Source organism: Amia ocellicauda, chromosome 15, assembly GCF_036373705.1.
Source record: "Amia ocellicauda isolate fAmiCal2 chromosome 15, fAmiCal2.hap1, whole genome shotgun sequence".
Lineage (NCBI taxonomy): Eukaryota > Metazoa > Chordata > Actinopteri > Amiiformes > Amiidae > Amia > Amia ocellicauda.
Window position 1 is genome coordinate 13049554 of NC_089864.1, and position 21118 is coordinate 13070671.

General features: G+C 36.8%; 1 protein-coding gene across 2 annotated transcripts in view; it reads left to right on the top strand.

The window, feature by feature from the left end:
- The first annotated feature begins 354 nt into the window (after positions 1-354).
- Positions 355-21118, top strand: part of phf21b (PHD finger protein 21B) — an 83162-nt gene continuing 62398 nt past the window's right edge. The window contains exons 1-3 of one of the 2 annotated variants that reach the window (XM_066724230.1): positions 355-835; positions 1237-1269; positions 1556-1621. In XM_066724230.1, the coding sequence (XP_066580327.1) occupies positions 782-835; positions 1237-1269; positions 1556-1621 (153 nt within the window). In that variant the 5' untranslated portion in view covers positions 355-781. The remainder of the gene's footprint in view (positions 836-1236; positions 1270-1555; positions 1622-21118) is intronic. The other variant, XM_066724231.1, reaches the window with a different exon arrangement.

Sequence of the window (21118 nt, forward strand, 5' to 3'; positions counted from 1 at the left end):
ACTCACATGAGTTCTACAACTACCACCATTAGATACTCCCAATGTTAACAACCATCTGTATTTATTTCAGCCATCAAATAAATAGAATCATGAGCCTTTTCAAACCAAACACATGTTGATTTACATTTGTTGCAACGTGCTATCATGCAACGTATCTTGACACACTCAAATACTGTATCTGTATTTTTTCCATCTCTGTAAAACATGATGGAAGGCATGTAAACACCCTTAGAGTTTCTTAAATAGTTTCGCTTGCAATATTAAGAGCTGCCTGTGTGGATGCCGGGGAGTGCGCATGACTGAGCGTGTGTATGTGTAAAGAGAGAGAGGGAGAGAAAGACAGACAAGGGGAGAGTTCTGTGCTTCTTTCACTGCTCCATCCGGGAACTTTCGAATTAGCATTGACAGCCGAAGCGCAACTTTTCCCGAGGCAAAGTGAAATCAAGCCGCGCACTCGGACAAAATCTAGTCCCCCGTTTTCAACTCAAAATTACCGAAAGGATGAAATAATGACCTCCCGGGTCGGGCACGTCGCGATGGGGATATTTTAGAAGTGGATCTGTCCAAGTGCGGAAGTGTTTACGCCGTCTTTGGGAGACTTTACACAGTGGCGTAAAGTGAGTGATGAGTCCTATTCCCAGTAAAGAGGCAAGAACTTGCTTTGCAGACTGAGTAGTTCTTCTTTCGATTGTTATTGTCGCTTTTTCAAATTTCTTTATTTTTCGCAAACTTGGTCGCGATTGCTTCGAAAGTGCAAGAAAAGTGCTTTGAAAGTCACGCCATGGAACTACAGGGCCTGCAAGAGGCGTTGAAAGTGGAAATCCAGTGTCATCAGGTATATAAAAAATATTATTATATCCTTATGGGTCTCTTGAACGAATGAGAGCGAGAGGAAAAAAAATCGGATGGGATCAAACGTGAAAGGTTTACATTCTTTGGGAATAAGTGTGCGATCTGCTCTGTTTCGATCAAATATCGAGGGATGGACATAACATGCGGTTTGAGGAGGAAGGGTTTTTGCACTTTTTAGAGTAGTTTGGCAATTTCTTGAGTTTTTGTCGAGCAACAAGGATTTGAAGTAATAATGCGGTGGTTCTGTGTAGAGATTAGGACGAGACTTGAATATTTATGAGCTGCAAGAAACTGACTTGCAGTGTCTGCTCGGCGCTTTGTTCCTCCCTTACATACTAACTTGCAACACTTTTGTAATTCTTGTTTTATGCTTTTTCTCTTTAGAAACTAGTTGCACAGATGAAGCAGGACCCACAGGTAAATTTAAATTCCTACAGCAATGTTATGGCTTTTTAAAAAGGGCAGTCGTATTCGGAGTGAGTGGAAAACTTTATCAGCATACATCTTTTTTTTCCTCTTTTTTTTTTTCTCCCCCATTAACTCAGCGGTGGTTTCAATGCTTTGTCCTTAATGTGACTTTGCAGAAATCCGCAATGTATTCGTTTAAGTTTTTTTGATCCACCCGAGCATGCTTTAGGTTTTGTTTTTCAACAGTTTTTTTTTTTTGCATTAGACTGATTGTGTTTTTTTTGTTTCATTTTAGAATGGGGAGCTTAAGAAACAACTGCACGAAAGGCAAAGCAGAATAACAGCTCTTAGCGAAAAACAAGTAAGGATCTCTGAATGTGTAGATCTGGCTGGAAAAATGTCCTTATTTTGTGTCGTGGTGTAGTAGTGCTGTACAATAGCGTCAACTTCCAGACGGATGGTGTTTTATATAAAGAAGACAAAAAAGTATTTAAATGTATGCATGGTCCGGGTGAGTTTGTTCACAGTGTTGGAAAAGTCTTCAATCGGCATTGTGATGCTGTTGGGCTCCACTCTAAGTTGTGTAACATATGAAATGTTGAAAAATTTAGCGTCCATTTTGAGTAGGTCGACATGATTCTGGAGTGTGTGAAAGGAACAGATCTTAAAATAGCCACTTTTTTCCCACCTCTCATTTGGAAAGGAAATAACACCCATGCGAGCTATTTAAACGGGCTGCGACGAGGGTTTTATTTCACATCCCTACCCAGACTTATGCACGACTTTATGCTGTTTAGATGTGATTTCTTCTTGCTCACATCTGACGTGCTCGCGTTTGATTCGACTTGGCTTTGCCCACTTTCACTTTTTTCCATCTGCCTTCCACCCTTTGCGCAAAATGAACTTTTTATTTGCTATAAAAACACAATGCCTGCGCCGATGCAGCCGAGAGCGGCCGGGTGTGATGGGAGCAGCGCCTGCTCTGCACAAGAGGAGCTGTTTTTTCAGCACCACGGCCAGATGCCATTGAAAGCTCAAGTCGTACTCGCACTCCCGTCCCTCGCTTAGTTTCTCTGGCTGCTGAATTAATAAAGTTGGAGTGGCCATGGCAGGGGGGCAGCAATCGCTTCAATCAATCAGAAATTCAGGCGAAATCGCAATGCTTTATGCACGGTTGTTTTCATGCTACAACATGGAGTAGCAGGCACTGCCTTTGCTTAAGTTTAATCGATCGCGTTTCCTCTGGAATGCAGTTTTCAGCACTTGAACAGCGCCTTGCTTCCCCTTTTCCTCTCCCAGTAATTAAAGGCGTCTGAAGCCCAATGAAGCGGCCTTTCGGAAACAGACACAGGGTTGACATGTGCTTTTGTTTTTTTTTTCGTAGTTTTCCACATTTAGAGAAGAGGAGGAGGGGGGGGGGCAGTGTTTGGACGGTGTTTTCTGTGCTTTTTTTTTTTTTTTTGTCAAGCACTCCAGTTTGATAGTGGAAGCTTCCATTTTGTGAGAGAAAGGGGTGTTGGTTTCTTCCTAACATGGAGAAAAGTCTGCAGAGTTTCACGGTGGGGGATGGGGCCCCATTCATGCTGAACATTACCATTTTGATTGCTTTGATGCTGTTTTTGGAGGATGAGGGGGGAGGGGAGGGGGGATGGAGAGAAAGCCCGAGTCAGCACCGCGCAGGGATGTTTAATCACTGGGTACAACCAAATCGGGGGCTTTTTATTAGCAAAATATGACCTCGAGTTTCCAATATGTGTGCTTTTAGACGCCAGAGCAAGTTGTTGAGTTTTCTGCCACATGACTATTTCAGATTTGTGCACGATGGGGTCACTTGTACACGTTTTTTGTGTGTGTGTGTGTGTGCGTGTGCATATATTGATATAGTGCTTAATAATAGTAGAACCAAAAACCTGAAAAAATAAAATGTGCAATTAATAATTTGAATAGAAGTAAACCATTGCAAGATAATGTAGTGCAAAGAACTGCTTGACTGTTTTTTAATGCTGCTGGATTGTTATAATTAGGTCTTAAGGCAATGCAACGAATGTGTGATTAGTTTTATTTTCTGTTCACTGAATTCAGGATAAAAGTTCGTCTGGTAGCATTTATCACGTCATCTTGGGCGTTTTATTACAGCATTCTGTGTAATACTGTGGAATTAATTTGTTGAATTTCAGATTCATTTTTTTAAATAAGCATGCACATACAAAGGTGCTAATCAGTATTCTCCCTATCACCCCTATCTCTCTCGGTATATAGGTCTATATATTTAAATATGTATCTTAATAGATAAGTTACACATTTAGCAGTTAAACATTGATAATACTATAGTGCAACTTTATAACATTGTGTATGTTTACAATGGGCAAAAGGTAAATATTATACAAACATCAACAGCTGAAGTAATAAAGTTACAGAAAGTATGCCAAAGTTTTAAAAGCTGACACGAGTGTCTTGTATTCTAAGAATTACAGCAAAATCAATTATTAATAAGTGTAAGAAAATAGGGTCGATCAGGCCCCTACCTCCCTAGAATAACTAGAATAACTACACTGTAGATACTGAATGATTTGGCAGTATCTGGAGGATCTGTTTATAAGAAACCAATATTGTTATTTGAACAGGCAGTCTTGCATCTTACAAACACAAGGCAGTCAAATTTAAATGAAAAATATATGACTTCAGTGAGAAGTTATTTTAACCATCTAGCATCTGCCATTATGGTGTGGGCCTACTTGAGTTTTTCAGACATTAAACCTTTGTGTAATTGTAAGCATTGTACAAACTACCGAGACTTACTGTTGACTACAAATATACCTGGTGGTCATAGCATCTCAATGGACATAGTTTCACATGTGTGACAATGTCATCTTTGTGTTTATTTTATTGTTTACTTCGCCTGATTGCATGGACATCAAAGACAGTTGTGCATTATTATTTGAAATACACTGAAGTTACAGGCAGAGAAATAAGAGAAGCTCAATAGCATACATTATCAGTTATGCGCTTCTGGTAATTTATCAGAGACATTTTACAGTTTGAAAGTTTCTTAATAAGAATGCACACTCACACAGAGCGCCCAAAACCATGGAAATTAATGTAGTGAAAAAATTGAACAAAATGTAAATTATCCCACTGCACAATAAAACCAGTTTATATTATGCCCTGTTAGCTTGGGGGCTTCAAAAGCTTCCCTGAAAATATTTTAGTCACAGCTATCAACGTTGTCTAATCTAGGATGCCACAAACACACATATTCTACTAAGTAGGGAGATATGCAAAACTATCTAATCCCTTTGTAGGAGCCTGGCTATAGCCGTCTTCGTGACATTGTTTTTGGCTGTTATTTCTAATATTGCTTATATATCTAAAGGTATGTTACTTTTGTTTTGGTTGATTTCTGTAATTAAAATGAACCAGGGCTTAACAATTGCTGCGGTCTGTGGTTATTAAGCATTACTTCTGTCTCTGTACTGCCAATATTTTTCAATGTTTTGAAATAAACCAGGTTTGTCCATATATGTTAATACAGACTGTAGTTTCCGCAGTCAAACTGATGGGTGTCTGTGTGCTTACCTGTGCCGTTAAATGAGGTAGTAATGAGCTTTAATTATTTGTGTAAATAAACGAACCCCTGTTTCTTTGAAGACAGCCTTTATAAAATAACTATTTGGATTACTTTCTCTCTTAAATGTGCAAATCACATGTCTTCCTCATTAAGTCATTTTCTTGCAGCTTATCCTCATGCTCCCAGTAAGCAGATTAAGTGCATCACTTATTTATTTGGATTCTGCCTTTACTAACACAGCTATCCTATTTAATTAATACAGCTGCACACAATATAGCAGGAGATGTAGGTACAAAAATTAAAATAAATAAACATTTACTCACTGACATAAACATTATCATAGTTTTTTTATTGCCTTTCTCTATTTATATCTCCGCTGGACATTTTTGAGGTTGTTAAAAAAAAAAAAAAAAATGGTATGACAAACAGAAACCAGAGAAAGCCAGAGAGAGAGAGATCAGCTGTGAGTGCAAAGGAGAGCAAACTAGTGGCTGAGTATATCTTTGCTGAGGAGCAATTCAGCATCCTGTCAAGACTGATTTACTTCAATCTGTTTACAAAAATGCATGCACAGGTTCAAACAGCTGCCTAAACGTGTTTACCTGTGGCAAGCATTCACATGCAGCTTGACCATGTGTGTAGGCTGTAAAACTGCGAGACAGACTCAATCCTACGTTGGCTGAAGAGTATCGCGATTACCTGATGGTTAGAAACTGAATGACCTCGGTTCAGAAGGGGTTGCTGACTACTAGATCTTAGTTGTTAGCATTGTTGGTAATGGTAATTACATGCAATTATCCGAGTCCAGTATTTGTACTCTTTTTATACAGGCCGCGTATTTAAAACAAGGTCGTTCACAGGTAATCCTGTTACTTGGAAATATTAAGCTTTACCTTCCATATAAACATCCTTTCAAATGAAACTATCACATAGGCTGCTTTTTTCCCAGGACAACCCTAACACGCCACATAGGTGACCAATTAAACGACCTACAGATTCAAGTGAGATTTATCACTTTATTTATACTCTTGTTGTGAGCGTCTTGGCACATTGCCATTTAATTAAGATAACTGAAGAACCAAGAACCTGGGTGCCAGGCTTTGTGTACGAATCCTCTGGGAAGGCATGCAGGAATCCTACACTTATTTTTGGAGGATAAACAGTCTGGTATTTTAGTTCACAGGCTGAAGTGTGTGTGTGTAGATCAGAACTCAAGATCAAAGCCCGACGCAGAAGTTTCACTCTGTTCAAGCACAGTAAATTTCTATAAACAGCTTTTTAAAATTATTTTAAATTGGTCATTTAAGGTGATGTTAATTTAATTCCACAGAAGAGGCACAGCACAAGTAGTTGCAATGAATATGTGAAACAAATGTACATGTTCTTGCTGGCTGCATGGCAAGAAGAATGTCTTTCAAAATTGGACAAGCCTTACTTTTTTAATTTACATGTTGAAAGTAGAAACCGCATGCAAGTGAGAGTGCATAATTTTAATAATTGACTGATCCTCATTAAAGAGAATAGTTTGCACAGTGATTGTAATAAGGTGTGTCCAGCATTAAACATTTGTTTTTCATTATACTAGATTAGTCGCTCATTAAAATGTTCTGCTCACTTTTGCATGCAGTTCCTGTTTTCTGCTTGGAAATTAAGAAGTAGAGCTAAAGCTATCAACAGATAGCAGCTGAATACTTAGGGAAGAGTAGAAAACGCGCATGGAAACTCAGAAGCCCTAATTTGAATACAATGCCACGGTAGTAATTTATGGTAGCAAAATATTTATCTTCTCTCTACAACTCCATTGGTCTGGATATTTCTGATGTCGGAAAGTCCTGCCGCCCTATTTCAAAGCACTGTAGTTTTTAATCAAATGAAAGCTCAGCTATTATTAGCAAACATATTGTGTTAATGTAAATATGAAGAAAACAATACATCAAAGAAAGCAAACCAATCTGTGTTCTTAATTTTGTAACTCATTAGCGTACTTTTGTATTACTTTTACTACATATCAGCTTATTGCCCCCCTGTAGCAGTTTTTATATACAATGTTGATGATGAATTATCTAACATAACATCTACAGTTCTCTATCTTAAACTCAGTGATTTAAATTTTTAACCAGAAGACTGGGAACACTGTGTCGAGTTTGCAGAGTATGGAGATGGCATTCTCACAATTTCTCCAGTCCTGCCCGCTATATACCCAGTTATAGTGGAGGCTTTGGAAGTCCTCCACACATCCAGGCTAACCTTCATTAAGCTCTACCTTTTGATATCACAGCCATTTAAGACACCTGCTGTCAGTATGGTAAAATTGATTGTAATTGACTGTGAATTTCTTCACTAAGACAAGCCTCCTAATAAATCCTGTAATCCCATGATGCCTCATTAGAAGAGCTGGCTGGGATGATTATCCAAGAGGTTTATAAAGTTTTGCTAACATATCTTTGTCTTTCAGACAGGGGATTAATTTCAAGGGTTGCCCCATTTCCTTGTCCCTGCTCATGTATTTAACAGAGAATTACCAATTTGTTATATATAAAATATATAGGCTATATATATATATATATATATATATATATATATATATATATATATATATATATATATATGTGATTTTATCTTGAATGTGCTGTCCACTGAAATTAATTGGTTTTCAGCAATTATTTTGCCAGTGAACAATACAACTCAACAGCTGATTTAGTTGAAAGTTGTGTTGTTTTGTCAAACTACTTCCAACAATCTTTTTACTAGAATGCTTGCTTTCTTACTTTCTAATAAAATAAGAAATGATAATTAATATACACAAACATTAATGATGGAGAGGATAGTATAGAATTAATGCAGCAGTGTTAATAGTTCTTTATGCAGAGATTAATAGAATAAATTCAACATTGTGCAATGCACAAAAGCAGGGCATCTCTAATGACATTATGAAGTACAGCTATTGCTTTCCTTTATCTTTGATTATTGCTCCTCCAAAGATTAAGCAACCTTTATGGTGTTCCACATATCATGTTGTTCAAATTGTTGATGCCTGTGAATAGTTCAGTTAATGCATACCTAACATATTCATACATTCTTACTACAACAGAAAATAAAGTTTTGTTTTGTTTTCTTAAGTTATTTTTGAAGTTGTTTTTAATTATTTCCTTCGGAAATGTATAATGTAGATTTTGTACTCCTTATGAAACCTTATTTACAGCTACATAATAAATTAGTCATATATCCTCCAGTCCAATGAAACCCAATTCAGTTAATCTGTTCAGTAGATTTGCAGGAGATGCACACTCTTTATATTGCATTGATACAGCTTTGTTGTCTGCTGTATAAAAATTAGAGAAGTTTGCATATATTGTTTGTTTGTAAAGTGATTTTTTTTTGCTGTAGGATTCTGCTGACTGTCAGGTCTTTCATATCGGGGTAGAATTGCTGAAGATTTTTCAGATCAAGTGAGTCCTTTTATAGGAGGTGTTTCATTCTTTATGGTAATAGCAGCGCTTGCTGACGTCCTTCCCTCAGCTGCTTGTATTGATATGATTCTTCAGGCCTGCTGAGCTGTATGCAGATGCTGCCATTGTGTGGAGCTCAGTGCCGTTCTATAGGTTATACCATTCAAGCTTCACGACAGCTCCTTTTTCTGGTGCTGCGTGTTAAGTACACTGCTTGTGGTAGAGTTGCAGCATACTGCCAGCCCTGAACAAGTCAGGCTTCAGTCAGAGCTGAGGTATTGTACAGGGAGAGGAAGCACGTCTCAGCATTAGGAACAAACTGCAGCTTCTGACTGGCGATTTCAAGGCCTTGTGCAGAGATGGAGGCTGGAAGAGCAAGTCAAGGGCATCCATCAACAAAGAGTTTTGTGAATTCTTGCAAGTGCACACAAGACAATGCATAGGATTTGTATGTCTCTCATTTCTTGTTAAGGCCTTGCACAGAATTGTTTTCATGTTAATTTTATCAATATATATAATATTTATTAGTGTAAGGCAGTAAACATCTCCTTTTTAAAGTAAAGAGTTCAGTATTGTGAAGCTTCAACATGCGCACTGTTACTGTGCTGTGTACATGTGTATTCAACTAAAGAATCCTGCAGGTTAGACAAGCATTTGGATTTATAGAACAGGCTGAAAATAAAGAAATGTCAAGTTTCTTTCAATCCATGAATAGTTCGGCTTCTTTAAAGGTTTCCAGTTTTATTGACCTTTTAGGTAGATAATTTATGTTGTGGCCTGAGGGAAAACTCCTGAAGGAGTGTAGTGAAGACCTTTGTCCACTTTATCATAAGTCCTTTCAGGAAAAAAAAAAAATACAAACATCACGTCCTTTACATTTTTTTGAGGTTGTTATTCTTTTTAGGTTGTGGACTACAGTGTTTTTGTGATACTTATAACTGATACTCCTTAACCTTTTGCTTAGTTTCTAAGTAATGACTACTTATTTTTGTACTGTAGCAATTTCCAGAGTGTCATACAAAAAGTGCTGATGTGGGCGGCTTGGTTCAAGCTACAGTCCCTAGCAGTCAAGGGGAGAAACTGTTAAGCAAAGGGATTCTTCAGCATTGTGGAAATGACTTGGAGAGAACTAGTGCCTTCAAATAATAATAATAATAATAATAATAATAATAATAATGAAACTAATAATAAAAACTAAAATTAGGGCCCTGCTCTTTGCATGACTGTTGAAAGAAAATTTACCAAATTGATTGAAGAGAGAGTATTTGATCAATGCATTCTACCAGTGCTCACTTATGGGTGTGAAACCTGGACACTTAATGCAAAAAATGATACAGAACGTGTGGATGACACAAAGAACCATGAAAAGATGTATGCTTGGAATAACAAAAGAGATAAATGAATGGATGCAAGAACAAACCAAAATATACCGGTATACATACATAATTGTATATATATATTTTTTTTCGCAACTCTGCTTTAACCATAGTTAAAAATAGTAATTGTAATTCCATAATTAAATCTTAAGCCTTAATATCCATCTTTGGAATGCAATTTGGTGGATAAAAAGATTCACAACATTTGTAATTCAAGGAAATGTGATCTACAAGAAGTGAAAGCTGAGGATTGACTGTTATCTAGCTTAAAACAATGCAATACTTCAGAAAATGGCCCTCCATTTCTGCTCCTGTATTGGAGCATTACTCGTATAATGTGGTGTGTTAGATTGAACTGGAACCTCAGGGCATCTTCTGTAGAAAATTTGTCCAAACCTTTAATAATTATACTTGAGACATAAGTCACAGTGTTTCTATTTCGGTAAGCAGGGGATTTATTACAGTATTCTGTATTCAGTTGTAGGACACCTGTTCTTGTCAGACAGAAATTGCCATTAACTATTCTTTTGCAACAAGGTATTTTAAAATCCGGACAGCTCACCTGAATTTGATCAAATTTATATCCATATGAAAGCTCCTTGGACAGCATGTGGGAGTACATGGCGAGCTACTTTTTCTTGAGTTGAATAGTAAAAGGGACCATTGTACCCTAATAACCATGCTTCTCTAAAGGAAATAACAGACCTAGCACAGTTCATTTTAGTGTTTTAGTGCACTGAATTAGAATAGACTTTATAACGGCAAAGTCTTTTTTGTTTCCACCTCATCAAAGGTAAACTAGCCCAATTCTGTCTCTTCTCCACTGTCAGCTGTTCTGTTTCTCCCAGTGTAAAGCAGAATTGAAATATATATTTACTCCAGGGCATGGTTTCTTTAAAAAAAAAAGTTTTAAAATCTCGCTGATATTTTGAAAATTGCAGTGTTAATGCTTCTGTTTTACTTTTTCTTATTTGTACTTTGGTATAACATTAAACCCCAGTACTAAACTAAAAGCTGTTACATGTTTGCTTTTTAAGTGTTTATTCCAGACTTCATAGAAATTGCAGTACTGTGATGAGTCTTACATATGGAACTGTGTTTTATTCGCATAGTGTGGAACATTGTTTTGGAATAGTTGTATGTTGACAGGAATCTCCCCAAATGTCATTTCCAGTGAAGTTTACATATCCGTTTCAAGGCGTGACAGACTTATTTTCAACATTGAGAGCTTTGCAACTTCTGTGATATTCTTGGCTTTGGTTGAATTCCTGTTTATCTAAGTAAACACTTGACATTAATCTTGCGTGCGATATCAAGATATCAAGAGAAACTTTACAATATTTCTGGATCTCTTTTGCTGCTTTTTGTGAGAGATGTTCGCTTGCTGCACCGCAGGAATTAAATACACAAAAAAGAAAGCGTGCATTTCTAAATTTCTAAAATGAAAGTCAGAGGAGCAAAAAGCTGATTCATTTAAATGGTTTACAACCATAAAAGTACAGAAAGAAATGAGTTCAGCTGAATTTCAGTGGCAGAATGTAAAATTTGGAGAGCCTTTGCTTTTTAATGAGTGGATTGAATGGAGTGCAGCCTTGTACACAGAGGAATCTAATTATGAGCACAAGGGACAACACCAAATGATAGTGGTCTTTAAAAGCAAGAGCAGCCTGGCAGCTTTGTTCAAAGCTTCCTTTAATGAACTTCCTTAGTAGCATGTATCTTAGCAACGCATTTTATTACATACCAGCTTGGGAGAAGCCATATGTACATTGAGTTGCACAAAGTCATTTATTTTCCCATTTTTATTTTCTTCTTTCTGCCTTTGCTCGTTCCTCTCAGCCATGTTTGACTCAGAGCCTGTCCTGGCCATTTGACATCACCGTGCTAAATCTCAGCTGGCCTGTGAGAGCCTGCTTTATGCATGTTGTTGGCAGACTTTTATGTTTTTCTGTAACTGTTCATAAAGGTATTTGTATTGAAAAAATAGAGGACATTTTGAAATCTTGCTTCTCACTCACACATGCTTTTTCAGACTAAGCATTTCTCTTTGCTTCTGTCTTTTCAGTGTGTTCTTCAGAGCCATATAAAAGCAATCCCTGTTTTTAATTGAAGTCCTTTGTAATATGATGAAGTTTTATAATTAGCTTTGTTCTAGTATTTAGTCTGTGTACTGACTTTACCATGAATAAGCAAATCCTCAGTTTTTGTTTTTCTCTGCATGCTATTGAAATAAAAAGGATTCCAAGGTTGATAATTGCAGCAGTGAGCTATATTGCAAAGCATTTGTTTTTGTAGGGAAGAAATAGAACCAAAAACTGTGCTATCCTCTACAAATACCTATTTCAATTAAAACTTCCTTGACAAAATGTCTGCTAGCCGTAAGCGGTGCCAGTTAACCAGTTCACCTATGCAAACTGTGGAAAGCCTTGGTCAGCGGATTACCCCAAGATATTTCTTCTGTGCATAATCAGCATGTACTATAGCCGGGGGTAATGAGAGAATTTTCAAGAGCTCCACACCAAAACTCCATAAGGAATATTCTGCAGTAAGGGCCAAATCAGCACTCTTTGGTTTTGTTTTGGTGGCCACTTGAATTTGTTTTGGTTAAACGAATCTATACTGACTGTTGTGTAAATTTGCATTCTCTTCTATTAACCGGGTTAGTTACTAATCTTTTATTTATTGTTACACGATAAAGGCCTTGATTAAACATTTATCAAGTTTTTTCTCAAATGCCATACATGGGTTGCTTCTAATAAAATAATATTTTCTAAAAAAAGGATATGATTTTCTTGTGAAAGTTTATTTTATTATCATGTTTTAGGTGTTAACCAGTGGGGGATGAATGTTATTTTATATATTCCTTGACTAAGCTATGGTTACCATCAGATTGTGATTGTTGGCGCAATGTCAACAACTTCACCAATTCCTTTCAAGAACACCGAAAAATACATTTATAATCATCAGTTATATACAAAAATACATATAAAACTATTAAATTTTAAACTGAAAATGTATGAATCTGCATGTTGTATATAATCACCAGTGCAGTCTTTTTGAACAAAACAGTATCTCAGTTTGAAGCAGGCCAAATACATTTCTCAGTGTAAACTAATATCTGTTTGTTAGGCACAGGTTTTGTGAGCTTTTTATGTTGGTAAGGATATGATTCAATAATAACAATTGTGTACTGTGTAACAGTACTGTGATTTTATTCTTGCCATTATCCTGTTAATGTTCGGTCAAGTCACATTAAGTAATTTGCTTTCAACAAAAGAATCAGCGATAATTTATATTGTTTTCCATATAAGGCAAAACCACCATTAAATATCATGCATATGTCAAGTTTGCATGGGCCTGCAAATCGTGTGGAAACAAATCTCTTCTATTCTCTGGAATAATGTAGCTACAATAAGGAGAGTTTTTAAGATATTTACACTAATGGTAGTGGTTAGGCTATTTATTTTGTTTTGGCATTGGATTCAGGGTGCCATGTCAGCTTTGAAATAAATTGTGGGTAAGATAGTAAGACTCAAGAAGTGTTGTTGTCAAAGGAGGAAACAGTGAGGGAAGTTTCATACAATGGAAATAAATTAACATTGGATTTAGAGTTAGCATACCAGTGGAATGACAAAAGGAATGCAAATTATGCTTAATTATGTATTTTACTAAATTTAATCCGAATTCCGGTAAAATAAAATATTTAAATGAGCTTATCAAAACATTAACTGTAGATGTAGCATGATTGTACATTTCCCAGCCAACTTAATTCAGCACTTTATTTTTTTCTTTACTTTTTATGATATTGCAACGTACATAAGTATTAATTGTACTGCAGGACATTGATTACATAAACGATTGGTAAAGCTTTGAATCCTTCCCACATGGGTTTTAAGTCGGATTTCTAAGTCCCCTTTCAGTGTGGAGACCTTTCAGAGCATTTATTTTTGTTTCCTTTTATATGCATTTGAGCGTGTGGGTGCTGATGTGTGATTCAAGGATTTCCTTTTTGTAGTGGCAAACCATTGTCAGTCGCCACTTATCTGCATTTTAAATAGATGTTGAAAAATACATATATACCCCCCCCACTCTGCATTAACGTAGGCCTATTTTAATGCAAGAATATATGTCTTGTTACTTTCTGCTTCTTTATTATAAATCTTGCCTTCAGAGAGAGAGAGAGAGAGAGAGAGGGTGGCAGAGAAACATTTCAGAGGGAGATAAGTGGGTTATGCTCTGTTAATAGCTACTTGTTCTTGCACAAGCTGCTGCTCTTCTGCTTGCTGGTACTGTACCTTCATGTTTTTCCACTTATTTGGGGAAAATAGAGTACAGCCAAGTCCAATGGTGGAAATACAAGCTGTACCACAATATTACTGCTAATCATTATAAGAATGATAAGAAGAATATAAAAAATAATCTCTCACTGTAATGCATCCAAGTGATTCTGGCTGAAGTGGAACAGTTGATAAACTTTGTTCAGCTGCCTTTGTCCTGGCCTGCAGGCATCGAGTAGGTCTGCGCTGTGTTTCTAATCTAGGGAAGGAGTGCATTGCTTTTCTAAGACGCCTTCACTGTCTGCAGATTAATATAGGACTGTAGACCCTCCTCATCTGGGCAGAACTGCTTTCTAGAAGTCTTTGTAATCAATTACTGCAGCTTTCTTGAAATGTGCTCTCTGGTGCTGATGCAACACTTTAGTTTGATCACAGTAAAAATGTTGCTTTTTCCAAGATACAGTAATTAAATACAAGTTCCAGTGAATACAAGTACAAGTGAATAATAGTTAACTAAACCTACACATTTAAAATGTAGCCTTTCTGGTGGTAAAAGCTATACTCCTGTTATATATACCCAAACATCAAGAGTTGGCAAACTGTCCATTTTATTAATTTACTAAGGATTGGGCAGTTTGCCCCACCGTGGAAAGCACACACAATGGAGATAATAATTAGTGAAAGTTCCAGGAAAAATAATTCCAGACTTTGTTTTGAGCAGAAACACCTATTCAGGGCTCAGAAACCGACACTAAAACCCACAATTGAAGCAGATTGAGTCGGCACCATTTAAATTAACCTTTGTGTAAGGAAAGAATGTAAATATCAGCTGGGTAAAATTAAAAGGGGTCACGCTGCAGATTCATGCTACGGCATCAAAAGGAGTCATTTTCAATTACTTTCATGAGTCATTGCACCCAGGCACTTAAAGGTTAACTGTAATAAATTCTATCAGTGGTCTTCAATATTGACTAATCAAATTCCCTAACAGCTTAGATGTAAACCTCCACCGTATGAAATATCAATAGCCTTTGTTATTATTGTTATTATTATTATTATTATTATTATTATTATTATTATTATTATTATTTGACTAAGAGGATCATGCACAGTATTAAAGTCTCTTCCCTGGTTTGGTCTTCCTTGTGGTGTTCACTGCTCTGATGGTACTTTAATTTCATGACCTCCAGGTGGTTATGGGATTCTTCTGTTTCAGCGTCTGGTCCCAGAGCTGGCACATCCTGCTCTCTGTTCAAGGGTGTCAAACTGTCCTGGGAGTTCTGGCGCAGGTTAGCAGAATGGCTGCACACTATCCAGACTCAACCTGAAATAATCCCGTAACCAGTCCTGAGATATCTCCATTCTCCCACTCCTCAGGAGGCTTCCGGGTTCCTCTTCAAAGGCCAACTTTCACCTGTTTGCCAGGCTGGCGTCACAAGATGCTGTCATGTCTGCCAAGGGTCCTATATAATTTTATCTCAGTAAACTATTTCTGCATCCATAGCACTTTAACTATTATATATTATAGTGATTTTATGTTGATTTATAAAGCATTGTTTATTCTATTGTAACTTTTAAAATGATAATAATATCCAAATATGAACTAGATTTAACCTACACAGTTACATTGTTTTCATCTAAAACTATCAGGCATATCTGATTCTGTTGTGTCAAAGGCTTAGTAACCCCCCTCCATGTTTCCTATCCAAACAGAAATGCACAATTAAGAAAACAACTTCCAGATTATTTTCTATGCATTTATCAGGAAGGCTCTGGGGAATTGTCCTGGTTTATAAAACAGTATCGTCTGACACAATAAAGGAGAGGCCTGGTGATATCTAACTGGGTGAGAAGGTACATTTGTTCTGAAAATAAACTCGAGCCATTATGTAGTTAAACCGCTTATTCAGATCAGCATCCCCATACACAGGGAGGTTGGATAATAGTTGTTTAATATAGTTTAATTAGCTCTTTATTTCCTGCTTTCTCCCTTCTTCCGTTCAGTGTAAAATAAGTTACTCAAAATTAGTTAATCCAGCGCCACACTGCCAATAGATTATTGCCTCTTGTGCAGCTGCAGCCTGTTTCATTAAAGCACAGGGAGTTAAAAATACAAAACCTTTGTTGTGCGACGCAAAGACAAGGACTGAATCAGCATTAAACCGCAGCTTTGAAAAAATTGCCTTTTTAAGCAGGCACTATCCACGGCTGACTGTTTGTTTGTGCACCTAAGGTATTCCAAGCTAATCCAGTGATTTTGCTCATGTTAAAAGGGACAATTCACTGTTAAAATATTTGATTCTCTAAGCTTCTGTTTTCCTTGGAGGCCAGGGTGAAAGATAATTGTATCCACATCTTATCTTCAAATTATTCGAGGCACCGCTGAATGCTGAAGACTGATTTTATCCAGTTTTTGCATAGAATACAAAATTCAAAGTAACTATTCAGTGTACTGGGCTCTGAAGAAATTCTGTTGCCGTTATGCAAGATAATCATCAGAAAAATTAAAATTATAAAAGTGTTACGTATGGGACAATATCATATGTAGGTCATAGGATAAATTATATCTCAAAAATCCTTTACAACCTTAACATTAGTTAAATGATAAGGCCTGTGTCTCAGATTGTCACGTTTTGCAACAAGTGCTATGCCTCTGTTTCGAATGCCTGTATTCTTCTGTTTCAAAGGCAGATACTGTATTAGGTATTTGTATTAGGGCCCCTCTGGAGATTTTTGGAGTGAAACACTGAACACTGGCTGCTTTTGAAGTAATATATCTAACTGCCTTGCCATTTTAATGTTTGGCTTCAATGTGATCAATTAATCATACCCAAAGTAATACTAGAGATTCTGGACAGCACATAGATGTGTGTGTGTGTCTGGGAGAGGAAAGCTCAATTCAAAAGATTGTGATTAAAAATCTAGTCATGAAAACATGATCCTGAAAATCTCATAACTCAGACTCCCTTAGGTCTCTGAAAAAGGCCAATAGTAGTAGTAATAGTAGTAGTATTTTAATTGCAAACATTTTTCTTTCTTTTTTCATCAGTGTGTAATTAATGCCGCTTTCCATTTTAAAGTTATTTTACATTTGCTTTCAAGTGTTGATTAAGTAAGAGGCCATCCAAACAGTAGTAATGTTTTTATCAACTTTTCAGATTCCATCATGAGAATCTCACTCAGGTTATTACTCCTGGGTGCAACTGAGAATGAACAAAAGCAAAACTAAAATAAGACTGAATGGTTTGAGAAACATACGTTTGACACATTAACCTTGGATATTTAAGAGTTTTATAAAATTAAGTAAAAGGTGCCAAATCCACAAAATATGCTGTGTGTGACATAGTATAAAACATTTGTTCATAATGTTTTCATCATTTAGAACGCTTTTCTACTTTCAGTGGGACAAGCCAACAATGAGAGGAAATTAATTATTTAGTAATCATGTTAAAATATTGCTGAAATAATCTGTTCTGCTCTTTACCCAGGTGTCTGATGATAAAGGATATATACAAAGCAAAGCTGGTGTAACACCTAAAATATGCCCTTCTCAAATTGCCGTTAACGGAAGTATTTAAGTTGAAACAAGTTTATTCAAGGCACACTGGTGTCTGGTATTCCTCTGGGATCTGTAACAGCCCTGTGCCAAATAAAATAAAAAAAACAACAACACAGGAAATGTATTTTACTACAAGATAATAGTCTGCACAAATGGTCTGCAATTAAAAAGAGATCATAAAAATGTGCATTAGTACACTGTATGTGTAGGTTTAGATAATGTTCAGCATCTAATTGATTGTATTTCCTGATTTACCAAATTAATATATTAGAATGCACAATCAGCGTTAACTTCATAAGGAGCCTGGTTAAACAAATCAAATGAGATCAGTGCCAGTGCAGTAGGATACCTAATGCTTTGCAAAGAAGAATTAAATTAACGGCAGTGTCTGACAGACTGACGTAACAGACATACTGTTAATGTAGTGGTGATATAAATACGTTTTGCTTCTGTTTTTGTAAATGTTGCATTCAGTTATAGAATTGATTTGCTTTTCTTACTATATCACACACACACACATACATACATTTGTTTATGTATAATAATAATATTAAATGTTATGGACAACATACTCATGGATTGATTTTTTCCCAATCAACTCCTTTTCCTTTGTATTTAAGTGTTCCACGCTGTCAGAAGTGTCACTTTTCCTGCAGCAATGTCTACAAAAATCACACCTAAGTAACACAGCTTATACAGCACAAAATACCATTGTTGCTCGCAGCTAATGCATGGCAACTGAGCAAGAAACGTGTGCAAATTCTTGTATTTCAGCCTTTAATTAACACAAATCTCCCAAATTAGTTAAATTAAACATTTCCATTTCCCCACAGTTTGTAATAAACACTTAGACTGCCTTTGTTATGTATTCTAGCTTTTCCCTACCAGAAAATGGTGCAATACACCGACAAAAGTTGCAACAAATACTGTTTTGTCATAAATTATAGTAGAAAGGAAATAAAAGGGAGAAAATACATAATTTGGTATTGTATAAAGTATGAGTAACAGTATGTCATTTTGAGAACTGAATATAATACAAAGTAATTGCATTGGTTGGTGCTCATTATGTTGTTCACTGTTTCCTGTGACCATGGGGACACCGTTCAGAGGTTGTTGTGATTGATCCCAGAATCTAATTTGCAATACACTACAAAATGTTTTACAGCAGGCTCCATCCCTGCAATGCTTCTCTAATTAAATAACACCTGTTTTTTGTAATCATTCTTGAACACATCTTGTTGAGTTTATTTCCTGCATTTTAGACTATTTGGAATGGTTACTTTCAAAATGGCTGTTTGTTGCAGTCCTACAGAGGGTGGGAGTGGGGGTAGTGAGGAGGGGAGGGTGTGATGGATGTGATGTACTTCTATTCCAATAATGTAGTACTTCGAAGTTTTACCAACTTGGAATTGTGTGGTCTTTGTGCAATGAAAGTGTCCGTTTTCCTTCAGAATCCTGTGCGGTCCTGCTTTGTGTAGTTTGACAATGAAGATGGGATAAAAAAGATAACTCTGGTGTTCCTCTCAGTGCCATGGTGATGCATCTGTGTTTGTTTACACTCCCAATGCCTTTTCATGCAATCTGTGCTCACAGCCACGACTAAAAAAGGCTCTGACACAGAGTACGCAACTGCTGCAGCATAGCGCCAGAAGATGGCATGGTTTGTATGCAGTCTCCTTTCTAATAGGAGATCAGGCCCAGATGCTATTAATAGGCCTGATATGGTTTTAAACACGGCGCTGAAAAAGAGCAGCTAAAGTGACTTGCTGTAAATAAACTCCTTCTGCCCAGTACTCGAATGCTGCTCAAAGGCACACTTTTACCTTCCTGTGGCACACGTTCCTCTTCCAAAACCTCTAGCTGACAAACAGATTCAAGTTTCTGAAGGACGGCGCCTACATGTAAAAAATAAATAAATAAATAAGTATATATATAGGAGAACCTTTCAAAAACTAGTATTTGCTGCATACTCTCAGATAAATATTGTTGTCGTAGGATGAATTGCGGTGGAGTGTCAACTTAGACAGGAAGTCATCCTGCTGTCACTGCCTACACTGTCCTGTTCCCTCAGGGCCTCTTTACCTGTGCAGGATTTGAGCCCTGAAGTACAGAGAGATCCTATCAGGCTGTGAATCAGCATTCTGCAACACCTGACATCGCAGGAGTCACTCGCATCCCTTGAAAAAGCACATTCATATGGAGATGCACTCACACACAAAGCCAGTGATTTAAACATTGTGCCTGGATACACGATAAAGAGAATCTCCTCATAATCCATTCAGCATCATCCTAAAGGAAAATAAAGCAGCACTCCATCCTGTTGGCAAAGCCTGTGTAATTTATGTTTGCTCTCTGTGGCATTGCCAAGTGACATGACCCATAAACAAGAATTCAGTGTTTTGGCTGTTGTGAACTTTTCATGGAGCAGAATTGTGATGGGAACTTGGGGTGTATGAGAGACCAAAGCTGTTAATTAATTAAGTGGTATACTAGTCTAAAATGTGCGTCGTAGTAGTAGGTTACTGTATGATACTAGACCTGTTTAGAATAGAGCTTTTCTATATTTAATGCACAAGGATGCAAATGCAAAGACAATTTGTAAATGTAATAGTTCCAAGTAATGCTATAATTTATTGGTACACTAATGTACTCTTGAAAATATTAGTATTTTGTTTTGTAAAGTACTATTACCAATTACATTTTCCTACTTTTTCCAGATGAGAAAATTAATTATCTTTTCTAAATGTCCTTTTAAAATACTATTTTCAGACTATTTCATTATTTTGACTCCTAACTAAAGGTCTAGTTGTACTAGTTTTCAGATATTGTCATCATGTATTATATATTGTGTGCATTACTATTTACAGCCAGCCTCCAGTGAGAGTCACAGTATCACAGCATAATCCAGGCATCCTGTCCCTAACCTAGTTTGTAAAGAACACGTCCCCTCACAGATAGTAATGTACCGCTTGTGTGCTGTGGGTGTTTACAATCACAGAAGTAGGTTCAATTAGTCAGCTGTCATTCATCTCTCGCTATTCATCGCATAGTAGGCGACTGTCTTTAATTACATAAGCTTATAGAGAATAAGATTGTAGGGATGCATCACGATCCATCACTTTGCACATTTACTTTGGGGTAAAAAAAAAAATTCTCCATGAGTGCCTGAGGATTTGAAGACCGTGGTAGAAATTGCAAAAATTGCAAAAGTAGAACAACCAAAAAGGAAATATCTTACTTAATGGCAGAATAAAAAAATCAATGACATCAGACACTGTGCTTTGAAAAGCTTCTAAGTTGTTTGAGTAAAAATATTTGCACTGTTATTAATTAGTGAAGGCTTGTAGATGACCAGTACGATATCGAGACTGGGCACGCTGCCCAAACTATGCCCTAGAATTCAATTCAGGAAACACATAGTTCAAGAACCTCAATGATCTTATCTGATGGAGGAATCACTCAATGTTACATATCTACGAATATAAAATGGCAGGTATTGGCGATAGGTTCCGAGCTGTGATTGCAGATTAACAATTTTTGGAGGGGGTGATGATTAAGTGCCATTGGTTTTATCCAAATGCACATCACCTTAGGAAAAACACTTTGGATGTTCAGTATGGTTCAGCATA